This window comes from Rhagoletis zephyria, unplaced genomic scaffold (genome assembly GCF_001687245.7).
Source record: "Rhagoletis zephyria isolate East Lansing unplaced genomic scaffold, Rhagoletis_zephyria_1.1 Rzeph_scaffold_01136, whole genome shotgun sequence".
Classification (NCBI taxonomy): Eukaryota; Metazoa; Arthropoda; class Insecta; order Diptera; family Tephritidae; genus Rhagoletis; species Rhagoletis zephyria.
This window is the reverse complement of record NW_016158220.1, coordinates 122,741-145,018: the sequence shown is the minus strand read 5'-3', so window position 1 is coordinate 145,018 and position 22,278 is coordinate 122,741. Positions and strand designations below refer to the sequence as shown.

Sequence of the window (22,278 nt, the reverse complement as noted above, 5' to 3'; positions counted from 1 at the left end):
GCTAAATCAACTCAGCTCGACGTTCTGATCATATAAGTATACATTTTCATGGGTCTATCTCTTTTTGTTCTGGTACTTACAAACATCGGACCAAAGTTATAATACCATTTCATGCTCATGAAAGGTATAAAAAATATAATAATAGTAATAATGAAAGGTCTGGCATCTTCCGATAATTTTAATTTACTTTGCTGTTCGTTTTTGTCTCAATAAAACATAAAAAAGTGCAGGCATATTTATCATTTTTAAGGAAAACTTTCTGAATATGCGGAAGTTGCGATTTTATCGGAAGTGTCGGGAACGAACTTTGGTCCCGTCCCAAACAAAAAATTTTTACAGACCTTCCCGATACCGCCCATCTCGGCTAATTTGAAATCAGTACCGTGGGTCCCGCTAGTCCCGATATCCCGCGCCCATCTCTAGTGTCAGGTTTGTCAAAATGAGTCATGCGGTTGCGTTAAATGAGACACAGATATAAATATACATACATATGTATGTCAATACATACATACAAATGTAAGCAAGCAGGCTGTCCACGTTGTTTTGGAAAGCGAAAGTTACAGCCTTAAAGTGCGGTTAAACGTGGCAATGCAAGCGGTTTTCCTCCGCAATTTCCTGCCAAAATGTGAAATCGAAAGTCCAATTTCCCGTGTAAACAGCCAGAAAGTCCATTTTGCAGTTTTTCAGAAATCAATTTCGGAAATAAAAGTTGCAAGGTGTAACACCAACTGAAATTACCCAAATCGATTTCGAGAAATATGTAGTTTCGACTTGCTCGTGCGGCACTCGAATTTTCATTTCTGCTGCAAGTGCTGTCAAACCAATCGAGTGTGGCCGTGTGATGCGATTTTTGGCGAATTTGTACAAAATTTTATAAAAATTGCGTCACATATAAAAAAAATACTTGTTATTAATTTACTGTTCTGATATAAACTATTTAAATATCAAAGCATTGGATATTTTGCGGCTAACTTGTGCGCATTTTAGCATTTTTAACAAATTTTTTCGTTCAGTAATTTTGTTATAAGCACAAAAATGTTTGGTAACATACACGATTGAGAGAATACAAAGGTTGCGCCGATCTCGGACCGCTATTCCTCTCTTAACGAATTTGACAGAATCGTTGTTTGCATGACGTCAAAAATCCTCTCTGATCGGCGCAATCTTGTATTCTATCATTCTTGGGTAACAGACATAGTTGAAAGTAGAATTGTCTGTATTCATCGTGTAAACAGACAAACAGTAGCATCGGAAACTTTGATTTTCAGAAATAAAAACTGTTTTCGAAGCCACTTTACATGTAAGGTGTAAAGCTTAAGCTCCATAGCAGGTTTTTCAGGCGTTGCGGCTTGAGGCGCTCAAACCTGAAAGATGATTTAGTGCAATTGTATAGAAGCTGCTCCATAACCAGAGTCTGAAAAGCCTGAAAAGCCTGAAAGATGCCAAATTTCGGACTTGTTTCGGGCTTCGCAGGCTTTTCAGGCGTCGTCTGACAGTTACGCATTCGAACATTAGTTGGTTGGTTGGTAGAAGCGTTCCCATGACCCAATTAGTGCTGAAAGCACCATTTTGATACGCTTTCTCTGGCACCCCTGATTTTATCTGCTTTCATGATTCGTTGGGTTCGTCAAACCATTTGGATTTTCCGATGAATCTATTTAGGTTAGTAATGGTGAATTTGGGAATTTCTACAAGATTTTGGATGGAAAACCTCCCGAGTGTGATCTGCCTTATTTTATTTGTGCCAATGCTGGGCACTCGCAAAGATAGTGAAGAACCGTTTCCGAGGGTTATTCGGAAGGCCCATTCTAGCTGCATGTTCACCAATGGGACAATGTCCCGTTATCGTGGCTATTAATTTTACTATATCTTTCCTCGAGCTCTTGAGAAGTTCTTCTGTCTTTGGCTTGTCATAGTGCGGGCGGCCATATGTACCTCGCAGTTTTGCAGGTTTGAAGGTTATTTCACGTGTGAATTGCAGATGCAGTTTCCTTTTGATGAGTCCGAGTGGACAATTTATAGTTTCTGCTTCGGATTCATCCAAAGATGCTCCGGCCTTAGCCAACTCGTCAGCCCTCCCATTTCCGTGTATGCTCCTATGGCGGGAACCCAGATGAGAGTGATGTCTATTAACTCGGCCGCCGAGCTTAGCGCACATTGGCAATCTCTTACTGCTTTGGATTTTGTTACCGGTGAGTCCAGTGCCAAAAGTGCCGCTTGGCTATCGGAAAAAATTTATGCTTTTCGTACACCTACGCAGTTCCTCTCTAGTGCTTTACAGGCCCTTTCGATGCCCAGTGCCTCCGCTTGGAAGATGTTAGCAAAGTCAGGTAGTCGAAACGAGAGAGAGACATTCAGCGTTTCAGAGAACCCCCCCGCACCCACATCGCAGTCCATTTTGGACCCGTCAGGATAGATTTCAGTGGAATTCTCCTCGACTATCCTGCCCCTACTTTTGAAGGAAATTTCACCTGAAAGCTGAAATCTGTCGTAGGAGGTATATAATCTGATTGTTTCCCTGATTCGATAACCTTGTCAAGAATACCACTATGGCCATGCTGCAGCAAAAAAATGATTTTATTTATTTTTTTATATTAAAAATTTCTAAACTTCAAAGCGTTTATAAAAATATATTTACAAATATCCACGGATGATTTTTAATTTTTCTCATCCGTAGGCAAATCTTCAGTACCATAAAAAGATTCAAACACATCAAAGTACAAAGAATGCGATGTCCCATTTAGTGCTACTCCACTGTACATGTGCATATGTATGTCTGAATGTATGCGTGTAAATATGTCAACTCAAGTTTGCGTTTAACCTATTTTGGCGGACATAGTTTTTTTGGTTCCAGCTGGTTCCAGCTGTTAATGGAACACAATTTTTATGGTTAATCTTCATGAAAGTTACATGTATCGTCGGGAATATGTTTACATGCAGACTTTTAAATAAATTATTCTTATTCTACATAAAAAATGTACGGGTTTTGCTTTATTGAATGCAAATTTATGCGAAAATCTAAATATTTCGTAAACATGGGGTTAATATTGGGCGCGCTACGTGCCAATTCGCAGAAATTGAATAATTTGATTTGAAGGGAGCGGCGAGGGGAAGACGAAAGCAGACCAATCGTACATTTGTACGTATATATATGTATGTATGTATGTATATTTACAAATGCATGTGTACATATGTATGTACATACATATTTATGCGTTTGGCTTTTTGCATGAATAGAAAATTTGATTGCAGGAATAATTCTAATAAAATAAAGTTAACAAATACATATGTAGATACAGTATATTTTGCTAAGCTGCACATCCTTCTTTTCACGAAAAACTTGTGCACTTAACCGGAAAACGCACTTAAGCGAATTTTCTTTACTATTTCAATGAGGAAGGTATCCGAATCCCTATGAAACCAAATAATGGAGGAGCACTTACCACGTAGAAATTACTACAAGCAAAATTTTTTACATTTTAATTTTTTTTTAATATTAATATTTTTTTTTTACGTTCTCTGTTCATGCAGCACTATATCCAGTGTTGCCGCGAACATTTTTAGTGGTAGCCAAATTCCATTTAAAAAGGGCTAAAGAGCAAAAAAATCGTTGTGGCAAAAAATGGAAGCTAAAATTGTTTACTTACATATATGTATATATATATAAATATAATACTCGACACAAGCTTGCTGGTACCATCAAGTGATTGTACCGTCAGGCTCGAAGCATATAACATACCAGCTTGCTGATACAATATTTATTTCTTTACAAATGAGGTCCAAAAAAGACCAAAATGATTAGAGCCGAAATCTCATATTTTTCCACAAAAATGGCTTTGACTCATTTTAATTTCAGTAAAATACTTAATTTCGGTAAAATTTTCGGTAAATTACTTTAAAAAAAAGAGTTAATTTCACTATTCGCGATACCAGCATGCTGGTACAATCATAAAATTTTGAAATCGTTTTTGATGTCGCACCAGCAGCCGGTACAATCACACCACAAGAACATACACGGTCAATCGGTATCATCCATGGGCCCTTTAAGCATATATGGGGCTCTATTTTAAAGTATAGTTAAATCTTTAATAGATAAACTAACCGTCCTAACACTTTTAGTTTGTATAAAAACGTAAGGAACATACAATACATATACACGAATACACATACATATATATATATATATATCAGAGTCTTTCTTAGTTTAAAAATTCATCTCATACATAAATGAAAAAATTAGATCAAATTAAGCATACAATACATATACAACTTTTCATGTCAAGTAAGAATAAATTTTCCAATGGGCTAAAAAAAGGTCTAGGGGCAGTTTTAAATTTACGGTGCCAAAAAAAGTATGTGGTAGCTAAATTTAGCCACCAAAGGGTTAAGGCGGCAACACTGACTACATCATCTTGTCATCAGGGCTGCCACCTTCGCTTAAACCGTGCACTTAATTTTTCAATTTGGCACAAAGTGCCAAAATGGCACTTTTCAAAAATATTAATATTTCAAAATATTTTTGTGAAATCCTTTGCGTGCACTTCTTTTTCTGAACTAAAATTATCTAATTTCTAAAGGTTATTCAACTTTATCTTATTTTGGTATTGCACTTTCGTTTTAGAAATGTGGTTTTTATTTTATTGCTAAATGGGAAGGATTAAAAAGGATGGCACTTTTATTTTTCTATTTAGAACATTTTGGCACTTTTTTATCCTCAATATGGCACCTCATAGNTTAATATTTCAAAATATTTTTGTGAAATCCTTTGCGTGCACTTCTTTTTCTGAACTAAAATTATCTAATTTCTAAAGGTTATTCAACTTTATCTTATTTTGGTATTGCACTTTCGTTTTAGAAATGTGGTTTTTATTTTATTGCTAAATGGGAAGGATTAAAAAGGATGGCACTTTTATTTTTCTATTTAGAACATTTTGGCACTTTTTTATCCTCAATATGGCACCTCATAGCTAATGATAGCTGGCAGCCCTGCTGCTTGCCATCTAACAACTTGGTTGCACTGGTGAATGTTAACAGCTCTGCCTCTGCCAACAGCATAGACAATCGGTCGGAGCTTTTCGCAGCTGTGTGTTTTGGAAACAAGTACTATTTCTGCTTATACAAATAATTGGGGGATATTAGAACTTAACTTTTAGTCTAATATATACTATAAACGATGGCTATGGTAAACGAAGCACGTATAGCATTGAACCGTGTGGGGATAATCGCTGGACGGCAGCAGGTAATTTATGTTACTTATTATTCAGCAAAAACTAGGAATAGCACCAATAGAACATAAAAGAACTTGTATCATAAAATTTTCGTTACATAATAAAACATGTTGTTATTGTTTTTAAAAAGTAAACAGCACTGTGAGCTTTACACTCAGCTTAAATAATGAGTATGATGTGATTATATAAAAGCGAAATGCAATTTCACAATTGTTAAAATTGCACCTTCCGGCACAGCAGCGCCCTGCATGTAGCATATGAATGTACTAGGGATGTTTCGAATTTCATATTTTGCACATCGGCGAATGCGAATGTTAGGAATAACATTAAAGCTTGTAAAAAAGCTATAATCAACTTAAGTCATCGTTTTATTACATAAAAATTTTGCAAATTATTAGAATATTTAACGTGTGCTTAAGACATGCTCACAGTGTTTTAATCTAGTAGTCAAAGCTTAAAAGGGGCATATTATATTTCAAAAGAAGTAATTTTGCTGGCTTTTCTCATGAGGCGATTTCTTAGAGGCTCGTATATAAGGTCGGAACGCTGGCAGGAGGAGCGCCCAAATATTTGCGGGCCAGATCTGTCAATTGTCGTATTATAGTTTAGTTGGTCTCCAGATTCTAAAATTATTTATTTCAATGTTGCTTGATATACTACTTAACCGTTTAGCGCCTGAAGCTAAAAGCCGGTTATTGTCCGCACCCTGGTTAGACAGACTAAGAGCCATTTCAACAATATTAGAGGGGACTCTCTGTCCATGTACACATTCGCATTCGCAAAACATTCGTATCATTTGATGCGAATGCGAATGTGTAAAATGATGCGAATCATTCGCATAACGAATGCAAATGCAAATATTCGCAACATCCCTGGTATGTACATACATATCGCTCATCATTTCGCGCACGGATCTTCAAAAGTGACAACTCTAAATTTGGCATTTTTGAAATTATGCATAAAAATGTACACAGAGCTTTTAGTTATATTTCAACAAAAGGTGGAGGAAATTTTTGTTATAATTAGTTGAAAAACCCTAAGGGAAAGTATCCCTTGCCCATATGATTAGCATTTCTGACGAACGTGTTATTTTGAGTTTTGTCACTTTTGAAGATGGTGTGCGATTTGCTGCAGTAGTGTCATAATCCAAAAACTCGCGAAAAACATTTTCTTTTCATTAGTGATTGTTAATCGATATATCGTCACCTGAAATGCAAAATAACTTATCATCATCGTCACTGAAATGAAAAGAGTGGTAACTTATAAAAAATTCAAAATTCACTTTTTGATTGCTATGATGGATTTCATTAAATTACAACTCCCCACATATGTCCCCACATCGTTTTATGAAAAAAAAAAAAATAAAAAAAATTGTCACGACTTTCCATTTCAGTGACGATGATGATACGTTCTTTTGCATTTTAGGTGACAATATGTAGCTATGCAATTTTTACACAACAAAAGAAGAGGTGGCGGTCATTTCTGTATACTTAGCGCAAACAATTATCGTTTTTGATTATGACACTCTTGCAGCGAATAAGGGATATGTACATATATACATATCGTCGGTGACATCGTCGATCTTGCTGTGAATCCTGAGCGACATATAGCTGACAATGACACTGGTGAGAATGTCATGCAGGTGTACTCCTATCAAAGACTTATAAAAGACAATGTCTTGCAGCGGTTATTTATAAAAAGTTCATTGCAGAACATTGTCCCTTGAATATCATCAATGCTGAATATGCTGCAGCTTTCATAATAGAAATTACGAGTACATAACTTAAGTACATATTTACTCTTCTACTTTATATTTCGGCGGTAGTTGCGTTCACTCACTTCTGGTAAGCACTTGGACCAACAAGCCCAACCCCAAGAGGCAAAGGCACCCCAAATCAAAAGCTTTCAAATCTATCGCTGGAATCCGGACAATGCTGGAGAGAAACCCTTTATGCAGACATACGAAGTCAATCTGCGCGAATGCGGCCCCATGGTCTTAGATGCTCTGATTAAAATTAAGAATGAAGTTGATCCTACATTGACTTTCCGGCGTTCATGTCGTGAGGGAATTTGCGGTTCATGTGCTATGAATATCGGCGGAATAAATACTTTGGCTTGTATTAGGTAGGTAACTTCAATGATAAAATGAAATTTATTATTTATAGTGCTTTTGCAGCAAGATCGACACAAATCTTTCGAAGCCGCTTAAAGTGTATCCCCTACCACATATGTATGTAGTTCGGGACTTAGTGCCTGACTTAAACAACTTTTATGAGCAGTATCGGTCAATTCAACCATGGCTACAACGCAAGTGAGTTGAACGTATTCATTAGTGATTTCAAACATTTAATATCAATATTTCATTGAAGAAATGAAGTTGGGGAATCAAAGGGCAAGGCACAATACTTGCAATCTGTGGAAGACCGATCAAAACTTGATGGATTGTATGAATGCATTCTGTGTGCTTGCTGCTCAACCTCGTGTCCGTCGTATTGGTGGAATGGAGATAAGTACCTAGGACCAGCTGTGCTGATGCAGGCATACCGTTGGATTATTGACTCGAGGGACGAAAATACCGCAGAGCGTTTAAGCAAATTAAAGGATCCCTTCAGTGTGTACAGATGTCATACAATCATGAACTGCACACGCACTTGCCCTAAAAATCTGAACCCTGGTCGCGCTATCGCTGAAATCAAAAAATTACTTTCAGGAATGGCAAGCAAACCCGCACCGAAACTTGATACAGCAGCTTTGCATAAGTAAATACTGCGTACATATGTATGTAAATGCGAAACTAAAAATGTTCTAATCCAAAGTCAAACTTTATGCTTAACTCTCACAGCCAAGTTGTTTTTGTTTTTTTGTTTTCATTTTAATCGGCGAAAAATTTAAGGTTATTTACTGTACTTAAAAAATTGCACCTGTTTTTTCAACTCATCTTACGAAATACAATTTTTAATTGAGCGACCTTATATCCAGCAGTTGCATTCCATTTTTTGCTGCAAGAGTGCCATATTCCAAAATCGAGTTAAATAAATACGCAGAAATATAGCGGTTGCGTAGAAATTTCATAGCTGTATAGATTGCTAGAACAAAATATGTATTCAAATTTACTATGGGCACGTTCAGAAGGCGCAACAGCTCAGTAACTGTTGCCATTGCACCTTCTGAACGCGTTGTTGTGTACTTCTGATCAACTGAACTGTTGCGTGTTAGATGATCGTAATATTTTTCTGGTCATTTGAGACAACATGTTGTTGAGAGTTGAATTTGACAGCTAATGCATAAAGCCGTTCAGAAGACGCATAACGATCATTGATTTTGTTAGCAATGGTTGCGCTAAACTGCTGCGCCTTCTGACCCTACCCTATGTGAGTGGTGGCTAGCAAAGAATCCATCGTAGCCCGATTTATCGTGATATCTATGAAAATGTGATCATTGAATCCGAATTGCTACGAACGTGTGTATTCAAAGTATACGCTACGTTCGTAGCTATTCGAATTCAATGACTGCATTTTCGTAGATTTCACGAAAAATCGGACTACGATGCATTCTGTGATAGCACTGAGTATAGTTCAATTCAAAACTTCAAAGCCGTTTTTCTAGAGCTTTTTATTTTTTGCGCCAGATGTGCGATATATATGCGTGTAAAACATATCGCAAGCTTAATATATGTATGTACATGTATAAAGAATTTATTCAAAATCTACGTTTTTGGAAATTTTTTTCTATAATCTCCAATAAACATTGGGCTTTCTTAAGAATTCGATAATGATTGGAACCCCATATTTTTTGATAACGAATGTGCAATAGGTTAGTATTCGATTCGAGAACTATGGGACCATTATCCAGCAAAAGGGAAGCTTGGTTATCCAATGTATCCCTTTGTTATGAATTCGAAATCCAGCCCATTATCGAAAATGCACATACAACTTGTATGGGACCAACCGAAATTGAACGGCGTGCGTATGAAGCTAAGACTGCTTTTACACAGTTCAAGTATTGAATTCAATTCAATAGAAAACACAAAAGAGAATAAGCAACAATTGCTTTCAAGTACTTGAATCATGTAAATCGGGTGTAACTCAATTTCCAATTTTTGTTCTGCGTAACATTTTGATTTGACGTTTCGCTCAATGAAATCAAATGCAAACGCACGCAAGCCAATTTCGAGTGACGCAAAAAAAACAAATTCGACGGCGTGCATACCAAAACGCAATTCGAGTGTACAGTGAGCTCGCGATAATCTTAACATCCTAACATACCATCGCTACCATTGACTACTCTAAAATATGAACTTTAGGCAAAAGCTCCAAAATATGAACATTATTGTTTTTAAAAATTTCTAACGGATTTCAAGCGCTTGGTAATTTGGGGAACCCCCTAGCTATTTGCATTGGACATGTCCATACGTGTCGCTCGGAAATGCTTACAGTGAATAACTTCATGTTCGGTTTTCTTATTGTTAGATATGCCATGTTTTTTTAACGCAAGAAATCAAGTTTATTTGTTAAAAAAAACTTGGTTTAGAAAAAAAATTTAAAATTGCAATGTAAGTTTTGTATTTCGTTTATCAAGTCTCGGCTAATAGAAAGTTTATATTTTGTATGAGTTTGTTTGGAAATTTTGAAAATCGGTTATTGTGGTGGACAAGAGGTCGGTTAAGGTATTACAACACCCTCCATAGGTAATTTTTAATTACTTGAACACCACGATTATTCTAGATGCCAAAAATAGGGGAAATCCGAAAGTGGACCCAAAACAACATGATATAGATGATAACAGCTGCGTTATCGCAATGTGGTAAAGTATACCACATTATTCTACCATATTACCCTCCAATTTTTGAAAGAGGTATTTTTTGGTTTCTTTTAAATTTTTTTCAATAACTTTGTTATTTTTGAATACAAGTAGTATTTAACTGAAAAATATTTTATAACTTAAGTTTCACTGTTCTCGTATAATAAATAATAGTTACAATAAAGCTCGTACATTTGCTACATATCTTAAAATCAATACCTATACCACAATACCCGAAGTTCCCCTGCATATGTGGATTGTTATTTGTGTAACAAACAAAACGAATACAAGTTTCTTTTTAAGTTCTAAATAAAACATTTTTTTTTAATTAATGAAACTTGTTGTTTTTTAATCCTTCAGCCTTTCGTAAACATGAACAATCTCGCAAAAATTAACCGGCTTGGTTTTAATAAGTTCATGTTATCGCGAGCTCACTGTATTTCTAATTTACTCTGAACGTTGGAAAACTAAAGTTGGTTATGAGTTCGTTCTCAGTTCGATATTCATATTGGACTTCGAAGGGCTTTTTCGAACGTTCGCCACAATATTTAATGGGATTAATCAGTTTGATAAGGATAATATGTTGAGTCCAACAGATAATTCAACTCCCCAAAATAGGCGAAGTTACATATCGTCGTTTAAAGTACAAAACCGCGTATCGTCATTCTGCAAAATCGCTTAACTGACATTTGCTGCTCTTGGCTCAATCCTTATCAATTCGTCCTGAAATATACTAGCCAGAAATGCGATTGCTTTATAAAAAAAGAGAACCATGTACATATTTGGCTTTCCAGCTGTTTTCGAATACCAACTATATGAATTGATCAAACTATGCGTTTTCCCACAATACTTAAATTTTGAAATAATTCTTATTATTAAACGTGTGATATGCAAATATTTAAATCTTAAAGCAGAACTACTACTGCCTTTTTAGAGCAAATTATAATTTTTTATGAATAAGCTAAGATATGTACGTACCTTCAGATTTTTCCGCTTCATTTAAGCTCAATATCATTGTGTAAACAATCCACAATACTCAATATTTCCCAAAAGGTGCCAAAAATAAAATGCAGTTTTTATGCTTAGCAGCTTTTTTTTTTTTTTGAGATTTGAGTAGGTTGGCAGGTTTCCCCAACGCCAGGTTATCCCTCTGCTTTAATAGATCTGTAGCAAGAATGATAGAATACAAGATTGCGCCGATCAGAGAGGATTTTTGAGAATAACTTTTGTGTGACGTCACACTGGTGCAATTGCGAGAGAGAAATGCCAAAACGTGAGCAAGAATGGAAGAAGAAGAAAAAATGTTGCAAGGAAAACGTAAACAAGTTGCACCAGTGTGACGTCATGCAAACAACGATTCTGTCAAATTCGTTAAGAGAGGAATAGCGGTCCGAGATCGGCGCAACCTTTATATTCTCTCAATCGTGGATCTGTAGCAATGTTACACGAGAGTGCTGCTTAGCAGCTTATGATGCAATCGCCAATTTGACTCAAATAGTTAACGAATCGGATACAATAATTTGCGGAAAAGGCGGCTATACTTGGCGTTTGTGAAAAGTTGAAACTGTTAAGAAGTTGGCAGCACTTATTCAAAGAAGTAATGCCAAATAGCGATATCGCGTACCTAATGTCAAAAAAAATGTCTAATGAATTGCATTTACCCTCTTTTATATAAATTTTTGCCGGAAATTTTTTAAATAAGTTGCATTTTATTTTCAATATTTGAGATGTTTTCGGTTATTGAATTAATGAACCTACTGAATACTATACCAACGGATTATAAAATGCCCGAGGACAGTCGTTTCGTTGCAGCAAATCAAAAATACTTACTAGAATATAAAAAACTAGGGGTTATTACAATCGCCGATGAATTACAAGGAGCAGTGGCGTCAGGCTCTACTGAGTTTTTCTGTAATGTGCCCGGCTGCCAACAAGTCTGTGAAGATGCTTCTACATATCAGACACATTTCAACAATGTTCATAGGTATTTGTGTTCCATTTGTCGCCGGTCACTACCTACTCCACATCTGCTCGATTTACACATTTCTGAACGACATGATTCGTATTTCGCAACTCGCGTAGATCGTGGTGAAGCGATGTACTCCTGCCTCCTGGAAGAATGCAAAGCAAAAATGCTTACTCAGGAACAGCGCAAAGATCACTGTATCAGAATACATAAATTTCCGGTTAATTTTAGATTTGAACACTTTTGCGGAAAATCCAATAAAAAGAAAAAAAGTAAAACAGAAACCACCGAAGCCGCTGATCCAATGCACGTTTTTGATGCCACAGGAAGTGAAATCAAGGCAATATCATTCGGTCTTCCAAGGGAAAGAACATTCATGCGTAAAGACACCTTAAAAGACCTTACTTTACTAAAGGATGCATTAGATGAGATATAACGAGGAAAGTACTGTTTATTTTGATTTCGTAGTTTATTTCATTTTTTTGAGGTTTATTTTATAAATAACTATGCAATCAATAAATAGTTGCGGTGGTCTATTTAGTTTTAGCTGAAGTTCTGAAAGAAAAGCACAGGTAAGAACATATTTTAATTCATGAAATCAATCTTACGGAGTGGCGTTGGCTGTTATGTAGTGGTACGCTACCACTAAAAGAAACAGAAAAACGCCCAACACGTTGGAGAAAATTGCCAATTGTACATCGCTTATCATCTTGATACTTGGGAAAAGCTGTAAACAAAAAATATACATACGTAAATGTGAATGTGTAGATAATGGCGTTTACATAGCACCGGCAGTGACACGTCATGGCCCTTTCTCAATATTAAATGGAAAATATATAGCGAAAAAGTGATCGTATATGAATTTCCTACAAAACTTTAATGGATATATGTATAGATGTTAGCTTACTTTGTTTTAAATAATAATCTTGGTCCTAAAAATCAACACTATTTCCTGCGAACGGTGAATCAAAATTATTAAATTGTCAGAAGTTGATAGAAGACTGATTTGGTAGCACTCAAGGCCAAATTCGCCTTGGTGGTGTTCAAGGCGAATTTATAGTTACAAGGTGGTGTTACTGGCGAATTTATATTTTCGGCGCGGTACTGCTGAATGTCAAAATGATGTGTTTGTTGTAATATGAATTTGCATTGTTTACAACAAACTTATCATTTTGACATTCTATCGATAGCCCAGAATAGTTGTGTTTCTTGGGTTAACGAAAGCGATCTGGATCATTCTTACAGGCTAACCTAAAGGCTAGTTTTCACACTGTCAAATTCAGTGGCATTTTTCGTCAAATAAGTGAAAGCACATTGTCAAATGGTATTAAAAAGCGGTTCGGCGATTGATTTGGATCAAGATAGGTAGATAACAAGAACGGACAACTCGTTATAATTGTAGCGAAAGTGCGCAACAGGGGCGTGCCTTCTCTTTTGCCCTAGTGCGTTTTTTTATTGGATGAAAAGAGCAGGCACGCCCGTCTCGTCAATGTCCGGTAAGTATTCGATACCAAGGCGAATTTATACAAGGTGGTGTTAACAGAACTAAAACAAAAATTACAACAACAAATTATACGCTCTTTGACAATCACTACAAAGCCAAATTACAACAAGCACATGATTTTGACAAAAGGTACAAATTCGCCGTGAAATCAGCGGATCCGATAACACCACCTTGTATAGATTCACTTTGTTCGATACCGACTAAGTATCGATGCTTCCCACCCGATACTTAGTCGAGTACCGATACTTTCTAGCGATACTTGAAACGAGTAAATGTATCGATACTATATTGGTATCGTTTGATCCGTACTCAGTGCTGCCGTTTTACCGCTTTGGTGACTAGATTTAGCTACCACATACTTTTTTTTGGCCACGTAAATTTAAAATTGCCCCTATCGTTTTGGTGAATCTATTCATACTTGGCATGAAAAAGTTGTATATTCTTAAATTGATCTAATTTTTTCATTTATGTAAGGGATGAATTTTTAAACTATGAAAGACTGATATAAATACATATATGTATGGTATGTTCCTTACTTTTTATATATGCTTGATTTTTTAAAGGGGCCCATCAAGTCGATTGACCGTAAATGTTCTTGTGGTGTGATTGTACCAGCTGCTGGTGCGACTTCAAAAACTATTTGAAAATTTGCATGCTGGTGTAGTGTGTGGTGAAATTAGCTAATTTTTCAAGTAAAAAGTATTTTGGCTGAAATTACTTGCACGATATGCATATGCGTTCTGAAACCTAGTTGTCATCCCCATTTCGAAATCATGTAGCCGGCATAATTTTTCTAGTTCATCATATTCCACACTTTTAAATGTACTGATAAAATCTTCTGCTTAAAAAAAATATTTCTTCTAGTGATCAGGTAGCATGAATTTGATGAAATGTCATAATTTTATTAAAAGTCAAATGGTTAACAACAACAACGAATGCCATTAAATGAAATCTACCTTCTTATTTGTATCATGGACTGGAAGTGCTTTACTAAAATCCGACTTTTATGATTAAAAAGTCGATTTTTGTCGAAAGTCGAAGTCGACTTTGCCAACCCTGCACTACTTGGTTATAATTCATCAACAACGTGCTGCAAGTTTTATATTTGGCTAATAAATAGACCTAAAAAAATAATAAAAACTTCAGAAAATCTGGCGGAATTATGCTATTGTTCTGCCCGACTTGTGGCAATATATTGATGGTTGAACAGGATACAGCAGGGCACCGATTTTCATGCAATACATGCCCATATATTTGTAATATAAAACGAAAAATTTCAACTCGAACATTTCCACGATTGAAGGTAAGTTAATTAATTTTGGTAATGTATTTCTCGTAGATTATTTACGTTTCTTCTTTATAATCGATCTCAGGAAGTTGATCATGTCATGGGTGGTGCAGCCGCATGGGAAAATGTAGATTCCACCGACGCTGAATGTCCTGCGTGCTCTCACAAAAAAGCTTATTTTATGCAAATGCAGACCCGGTCTGCGGATGAGCCAATGACCACATTTTATAAGTGTTGCAATCAAATTTGTGGCCATAACTGGAGGGATTAATCCTGTTATAGGCTTTATCAAAATCAAGTCATATGCGCATTGTTGCAAAGTTTAAAACACTTTTGGATGCCTATCGGCATCCATGGTACCTACTCCTTTTTTCGACATACTATAAAATGCTTCCAGCTTCACGGGGAAAAGTCTTCGACGTGCTAGACCCCATGGCTTTAAATGCTGCTCGCCACTGTCTATTTAACGGAGAGATTATCGCTTTGCCTACGGATACTGTGTATGGTCTAGCGTGTAATGCAAATAACGAGGAAGCCATACAACGACTATATGAAATAAAAGGACGTGATTGTTATAAACCAGTTGCGATTTGTGTAAAAAATGTGGAAGCTTTTCGCCTCTATGGGAAATCGGACCATTTAAATGATTCCCTCTTACAGCTCTTGCTACCGGGCCCAATTACTATAATTATCGAACGTTCACCACATCTAAGTAATCGGTTTCTAAATCCGAATACCACAAAGATTGGTATACGTATTCCTAGATGTAAATTTATACAGGACCTATGTTTATTATTTGGTGAACAACCACTTGCTTTAACAAGCGCCAACAGATCGGCTGAACGCAGTAGTTTAAATATAAAAGAATTCGAATTCTTATGGCCTAAACTTGGAGGGATTTTTGATGCGGGACAGATAGGCCTAACTGAAGAACGTCGGTCTGCGTCGACTGTGATAGATTTATCCCAACCTGGACTTTACAAAATAGTAAGAGAAGGCGTAGCTCTTAAGTACACTGTGGATGTATTACACAAATTTAACATAAAATCAATGGCTTCAAAAATAGTGTGAATAAAAATACTTAAAAATATCAGATTTTAATATTTCTAAAATTTCCGATATTCTTACTACGGTTCAAAGTTTATAAAATGAATCAAAGTATCTTGAAAATTTAAAATGATGTACATACATACATAAAATCCCACGCCTCAAAAGCCCTGCAAACCAAAGTTCCTGAAATCTTAACGAAATTTTTAGGAGTATCTTGGGAGTATCTCATTTCTGTAGCGATTTTCCTACCAACCTTTAAAGAAAATTATATGAAGTGGTTGGTTCGTAAAGAATTTCTGCACGAAAAATAAAGAAATTCTGAAAAAAATCTGCAAGAAATTCTTCACTGCAACATTATTTGCACTGCCTTACCGATTTTCTTTCAGTTTACAAAAATCGGATGAGATCTTTGCCAATTCTTTAAAATTTCTCTACAATTCAGAATACTCTGAAAAAATTGAAAAAAAAAATGGTTTGCAGGAAGCTTTTCAAATTTACAACATTCAAACTGTAGCATTTCTAATGTTCCTACTGGCTGTAGTAATTTGATGATTTCGCTATTTGGATAGGCCTTCGCCGCCGAGGTAGGTCTGTTTGTAGTCGGCGCCAACGTTCTGGAGGCCACACGATATACGTCGCCCGAGCGGTCATTAAGCCCAGCGCCACGGGCCCAAAAGTATTACTATCTAGCGAATGGCCTGTGTGGTCACCTTCAACCCAGCAATGACCTTCCGGGATGCGCACTATTTCTTGTTTGTACCCTAGCGTAGAAACAACATCTCCTTGCAGTCCAACGATGCGTTTAATTATCTTTTGTGAAGGATCTTTCGGAGATATGAGCGAAACAATAGCTCCGCGTTCCACATTACTTGTGCGTACGGCCCAGCGTGAAAGAAAAACATAATCGGTTTGGCTAGCATCTGGATTAAGGGCAGGTTGCATTGAAATACCTAAAATATATTGCATTTGTATCTTTGTCTCCTTTCTCTATAATTCAAGCAAACCCCTCGTTACAGACGAAACATTTGGTTTTCAGTCCGTTGTTTCAGAGGTTCCAGGTGAAAGCACATATTTACCGTCTACTCGCGCGACATAGCCAACGCAATCCAAAAATGTTATACCAATTGGAATTCCCAGAAGTACAGATTTTAGAAATTTCCGAAATGCCATTAAACAAAAGCCCTGAGCGAACGATCAACACTCCTTTCTGTTGTTTCTCCTGTAGGGCACTTAATGATAGCACGTTTGATACTTTTTTATGTGAATTATTTTTTATATAAAATATAAGTACAATTTTTTTTTAATTATTTTGTTTTTGATTTAGAGATAATTTCAATTGGAGCGATCCACTCCATTTCTTCCTCACAAAAAACATGGAAAGCAATGCTTATCTAAGAAAGGTTCTGTTCGTTTAATAAACGCAGTGGAAATGTCATAAAGCCATTATGTTTAGATATAGAACGAAGGTATCGAGCACTAATATTTTAACCAAATATTGAGTCAAGCATTTCGAATTTTCAAAGAACGAAGATATTTTAATTATAGACGGGTAAAGGATTTTTTAGTTTAGTTAGGCCAAAACAAAGACATTTTATTAATAATAATAAAATTAATACCGCTTCTAACGAATATCGTCGTCGGTGTCACCTTATGCCAAAACCTTCAATTCAACACCGTTCCCCCGTGAATGTAAATAAGTTAGGTCGGTGTTATGCAGAAATTTTGTTTGGCAAACTGCGTGCAATTGTTGTTGCAGCAAACTCGGAGAGAGCGAGTTTGGCGACTCTCACAGCAAACTAATTTTGTTTGGTCAAACTGCAGCAAATTCGGTGTTGTCATATACAAAAATTTTAAATTTTGCGCGTTATGTACATCTGAAATTCTCATTTCGTGTTGGCAATAGCCATGAAAACCATAATGAACGTGCAACCCTGTGCCAAACTCGNAGGATAGTCCTCTCAAAAAAATGTGTAAGAACAAAATATGTAGTGAAATAAGAATATTGTTTTCATGTATGATTGTGATCCTGTGATGTAATGTATGCATATATCAATATAAAAACTATAAACCCAAAATTGTACCAAATAAAATAGTAAGCAAATATTGTAAATTTTCAGACTTGTTATAGGCCTTTAAAGGCTGTCAATAAATGAATAAATAAATAAATAAAAAATAAATAAAACTTTTCAAAAGCGCCCTATTTCAGAATTTGAGTAAAAAACGACCTATCTCAGAAAACTTTGCAAGAAAGCCCTATTTCAGAACTCGGTTCAAAAACGCCTATCTCGTCTGCCGATTCAAAAACGCCGTATCTCAGATATTTTCAATATACTTTCAGTTGAGGTAAGGGCGTTTTTGAACCAAATTCTGAAATAGGGCGTTCTTGAAAAGTTTTCTGAGATGGGGCGTTTTCGACCTGGCTGCCGAAATGGCTCGATTTTCTTGTAAAAATATATCCACACTTTAGATTTTGGCGGTGCCATTGCGTAAAGCAAAGTTTCTTCCATCGAAAAAATATGGCCGACCAGAAATGGCACTTGCTAAAATCTATTCGATACAAGTAAGTATTTTTCTTTCGATACCAATTAGGTATCGAAACAACGATTCAAATAAAAAAAGTAGTTGGTATCGAAACAAAAGTATCGAGTTCATACTCGTATTTACTTGTATCGGAAGCTCCCTACACGTAAATGAAAACAATTTTCTGAAGTGTGGAAGAACAATTTTATTAGGTAGTAAATTATAATTCCTATGCAAACCACTCCAATTAGTTGTATCGAACGCAGTTAACATCGGCTTAAATATTTTAGATCTTCATCGGCTTTCAATGAAGGATTGATGAGTGGCGTGAATTCTAACATTCGTTAATTACTTTCATGTTAATAGGCAATTAATAAGGCGTTCGAGTAGTTCATTAACAGCTTTTGCAATGCGTAGACAGCGGTAAGATTTTGCATATGTGTAGTCATTCAAACAATTATTTTGTTATTCTTAGAAAAAATCACCAGTCGGAGGATATTGATATTAATACTCGTCAACCAACCAACATGTCATATACGCCATTAAATAAGGAGTCAAATAATGTGGAAGATTTTCTTCAAATGGAAAACTTGACGCGATTTAATACGCTGGAGAAGAGACCATCACATCGCTTTGAAAATACGATTGAAGCTAAAGTAGAAGAAGGCGATACTTTGCAAGCGTTGGCGCTCCGTTTTCATTGTTCAGTGAGTTAAGACCACAGACCTTCGCTTGTTGCAATGTTTGTGTGATACTAAAAATTTAAATTTCTTATAGGTGGCAGATATAAAACGAATAAATAAGATTGACAAAGATAATGAAATTTACGCGAGAAAAGTAGTCAAAATTCCCGTTACTCCACATTCAATATTATTGGAAACTCTACCAATTGTCCACAAAAGTGGAAGCAATAGTCCAAGTCAATGCGAAGATGATACTTTGGTGACAAATATAATGAAAAATCCTTTGGAAGATGCGAGAGTTGTGTTGGGTGAGAAGCTTATTGTAGCATCAGTGAATTCCTCTAGCACCACCAGTCAAGGCACCAATGACATCAACAATGAAATTATCAGTTCAAAATTTATAAGAAAGGCAAACGCTTATACGGAGGAAGGTGAGTGCAAAATTACTCGTTAAATTTTTGGCAGTGTCTGCCCACACGCACCACGGTGACTTTTACCGTAGATCCGCGGTAAAAATTACCGTAGATCTACCGTAAAATTACGTGGATTATGTGTTGCCGGAGAAGTGGGGCAGAACTTCTTTCGGCATAATAATTTTACCGTGGATCTACGGTAATTTTACCGTGTATGTATATACGGTAATTTTTACCGTGGCGCGTGTAAGTAGACACTCTAAATTTTTATGTAATATTTGTAATACTTATGTACACTGCCGGCAAAAAGTATTGGCACAGCTGCTTTTTTACAATATATGCAACAATTTTTATTGTAATATTTTTCCGACAATTTTTTATAAAAATATGGTTCATCCATTCATTGCTGAATTTTCGCGAGTTTTGCACAAAGTATAGAAATATATTTTTGTGTTTTTTGTTGTGGAATGAACGATATTTTTATAAAAAATCTTCCGAAAAATATTACAATAAAAATTGTGGCATATATTGTAAAAAATCAGCTGTGCCAATACTTTTTCCGGCAGTGTATGTATGTACATATGATTATTTTTGGTTACTAAAAAACGTAAAGAGAGAATGAATGAATGAATGAATGAAGGATTCAATGGCTTTGATTCGATTTTTTTATAAATTCTACGAGTGCTTGAAATTGTTCACATTGTGATGGATCAGATGATATTTGTTGAACGTTCCATCCAAGGAGCCAACGTTACTATCTCCTTACCTCCTTGCACATAATGTCCTTGCACATAAGAACGATCGTCAGACAGTGCGATGAAAGTGTGTCGCAGTTGAGAAATTTCGCAACCGGATTTAATCGTTTATTATTTTTGTATTTTCACAAAATTGAAAGCAAAATTTAGACTCAATTGAAAGGGAAAAATTGAAAGCAAGTTGCCCACTCAAGTCATAAATAAGAGTGTGTTAATGAAAAAGTGTGAGTGTATTGAAAATTGAAAGGGGAAAATTGAATGTGTAACGTCCCGGTAAACAAATGCGTCAGCGTTGTCTGGCTGTCAAAAAGTTCTCATGCCCATACAATAGTTGCGTTCCAGCAGCAGTACGATTTGCAGTTTTTGCAGGATTTTCTCCGAGAAGCGCTCCAGCAGACAAATTTCCTGTAACTGAGCAATTTCGTGAGAGTAAAATATGCTACTCTCAGTATGAAAATGCAGGATTTAGTCCGCAGTTTTTCTTCCTGCAAATCGTAAATAACGAACGAAAGAGCTGATGCAAATTATAAGAAATATTTTTAGCAGAATAGAAGCCAATTGTACCAAAATAACGAAATCTTTAGAGAATTAAAGTGTTGTGTGTAAGAATTTTTGCCTGAATAAACAATTCTGTAAACAAACATCTGACATTTATATACCTGAAGGAAAAATGTTTTTTTTTGCGTTACAGCAGTTTTTCTCAGTTCTTCGACCGTTACTCTCTTTTGTGGGAGTTATTTTGCTTTTTGGCAGTTCTATAGGTTTTAGTCCAAAAATCGCTGGAACTCACCTAATTTGCATGAAGCATACCGAAACAACGCAGCGTCAACGCTGAGCGGTTGGAAAATCCGATTTGGACAGGGCGTTAGGTGGTGAAGTTGGCTGCAGAAAACGGCGAAACTAGTCCTGTTTGCGTACGCACTATCCAGTACAATCCAGTACTAATTTTACTGGTTTTTACTGGATGGCGTTTTCGTACGCAAAGACTTGCAAGAAACCAGCCAAAGAGAGAGAATTGAGAGAGCAAAAATGACAGCTGAACTTGGTAGCAAGCTGATGGCATGATGCTTAATGCAATTCACATTACCAAAAGAATTGTTTGTGGTGCTTTTAGAGTTGCAATTGACAAAATAAACCTATTTAGATATATAATAAGTTGGGAAATACTATTTTTCTTAGAAAACGGCGTCGGATAATAATAATAAATCAGCTGTTCATAAAACTTGCCACTTCTTGCTGGTTTTGCGTTTTCGTGCTTTCTTGCATATTTATCTCTTTTGCGTTCAAATCACGCAGGGTTGCACGAAAAAAGATTGAATGGCTAAAAATATCAAAATATAATCGCTTTCAACAAAGTTGATCGCCAGCCAGGCATTCAACTTTTTTTCGTGCAACCCTGCGTGAGTTGAAAGTAAAAGTTGAACGCAAAATCGCCTCGTGCGAACACATTTTCACTCTCCGAAATTTGGTTACTAGCAAATTACTGGATATTTTTTGCTGGATAATACGAAAACACAACAACTGTCACTTTCGTATACACACCAACAAACGTCTGTTTATGAATTTTGTTTATCAATTTGAATTTTTGTTTATCAATTAGATCGAACAGCACTTTATACGTTCCACTGTCAAAAGACTATCAAACTTGAGGAAAATCAAAACTACTTTGATTTTGGTCAAACAGCCACACACAGAAAATTTCAACATGCACGCAGTTTGGTCAAACTATTTGACCATGTAAGGTCCCAATAATGTGTTTCAAGCATAAAGAGCGTGTCAGACGTGGCAATATATTTCGATGCAATAAATTTCGGAAAGGCTGTTAAATTGAGAAATCTGTTGCATGAGCAGTCACACCTTGCATGGAAAGTGTCTTTCGAAAGAGGTTTTTATTTCCGAACGGCGAATTGCAGGAAAAATTTCTGAAATCGCTTTTTGGCTGTTCACACAGCGAATGAGTTTCTGGCAATCTTTCTCGATACTAAAATGCAACCATGGGCGGTGGGGTTGTCGTTTGTTTGCTATTTCTCTTGTAAAAGCGAGAAAATATAGGTTATAATTAACATATTTG

The 22,278-nt window shown here is 36.1% G+C and overlaps 7 protein-coding genes across 7 annotated transcripts in view; 5 read left to right on the top strand and 2 right to left on the bottom strand.

Moving 5' to 3' along the window:
* The first annotated feature begins 5,019 nt into the window (after window positions 1-5,019).
* Window positions 5,020-8,279, top strand: SdhB (Succinate dehydrogenase, subunit B (iron-sulfur)). Its single transcript, XM_017616043.1, has 4 exons — window positions 5,020-5,239; window positions 7,054-7,352; window positions 7,405-7,539; window positions 7,598-8,279. The coding sequence occupies exons 1-4, from the start codon at window positions 5,174-5,176 to the stop codon at window positions 7,989-7,991; spliced, it is 894 nt and encodes a 297-aa protein (XP_017471532.1). The 5' UTR covers window positions 5,020-5,173; the 3' UTR covers window positions 7,992-8,279.
* A 3,215-nt stretch (window positions 8,280-11,494) lies between these two features.
* Window positions 11,495-12,530, top strand: l(2)k10201 (zinc finger protein 511 lethal (2) k10201). The gene has a single exon (XM_017616046.1). It carries the CDS (start codon window positions 11,756-11,758, stop codon window positions 12,428-12,430), a length of 675 nt encoding a protein of 224 aa, XP_017471535.1. The 5' UTR covers window positions 11,495-11,755; the 3' UTR covers window positions 12,431-12,530.
* On the bottom strand, window positions 12,428-13,051 carry LOC108362898 (dolichyl-diphosphooligosaccharide--protein glycosyltransferase subunit 4). The gene is made up of 3 exons (XM_017616050.1): window positions 12,902-13,051; window positions 12,603-12,721; window positions 12,428-12,549 (listed from the first exon to the last, which is right to left on the bottom strand). Exons 2-3 carry the CDS (start codon window positions 12,701-12,703, stop codon window positions 12,528-12,530), a joined length of 123 nt encoding a protein of 40 aa, XP_017471539.1. The 5' UTR covers window positions 12,704-12,721; window positions 12,902-13,051; the 3' UTR covers window positions 12,428-12,527.
* A 1,363-nt stretch (window positions 13,052-14,414) lies between these two features.
* On the top strand, window positions 14,415-15,073 carry Polr3K (RNA polymerase III subunit K). The gene is made up of 2 exons (XM_017616049.1): window positions 14,415-14,801; window positions 14,872-15,073. Exons 1-2 carry the CDS (start codon window positions 14,661-14,663, stop codon window positions 15,055-15,057), a joined length of 327 nt encoding a protein of 108 aa, XP_017471538.1. The 5' UTR covers window positions 14,415-14,660; the 3' UTR covers window positions 15,058-15,073.
* Tcs1 (Threonyl-carbamoyl synthesis 1) lies at window positions 15,062-16,295 on the top strand. Its single transcript, XM_017616045.1, has one exon. It carries the CDS (start codon window positions 15,090-15,092, stop codon window positions 15,855-15,857), a length of 768 nt encoding a protein of 255 aa, XP_017471534.1. The 5' UTR covers window positions 15,062-15,089; the 3' UTR covers window positions 15,858-16,295.
* LOC108362894 (mitochondrial inner membrane protease subunit 2) lies at window positions 15,870-17,365 on the bottom strand. The gene is made up of 2 exons (XM_017616047.1): window positions 16,913-17,365; window positions 15,870-16,786 (listed from the first exon to the last, which is right to left on the bottom strand). Exons 1-2 carry the CDS (start codon window positions 17,004-17,006, stop codon window positions 16,365-16,367), a joined length of 516 nt encoding a protein of 171 aa, XP_017471536.1. The 5' UTR covers window positions 17,007-17,365; the 3' UTR covers window positions 15,870-16,364.
* A 1,114-nt stretch (window positions 17,366-18,479) lies between these two features.
* LOC108362891 (lysM and putative peptidoglycan-binding domain-containing protein 4) overlaps window positions 18,480-22,278 on the top strand; it is a 20,944-nt gene continuing 17,145 nt past the window's right edge. The window contains exons 1-4 of the mRNA XM_017616044.1: window positions 18,480-18,568; window positions 18,647-18,779; window positions 18,832-19,063; window positions 19,134-19,470. Coding sequence (XP_017471533.1) covers window positions 18,766-18,779; window positions 18,832-19,063; window positions 19,134-19,470 — 583 coding nt within the window. The 5' untranslated portion in view covers window positions 18,480-18,568; window positions 18,647-18,765. The remainder of the gene's footprint in view (window positions 18,569-18,646; window positions 18,780-18,831; window positions 19,064-19,133; window positions 19,471-22,278) is intronic.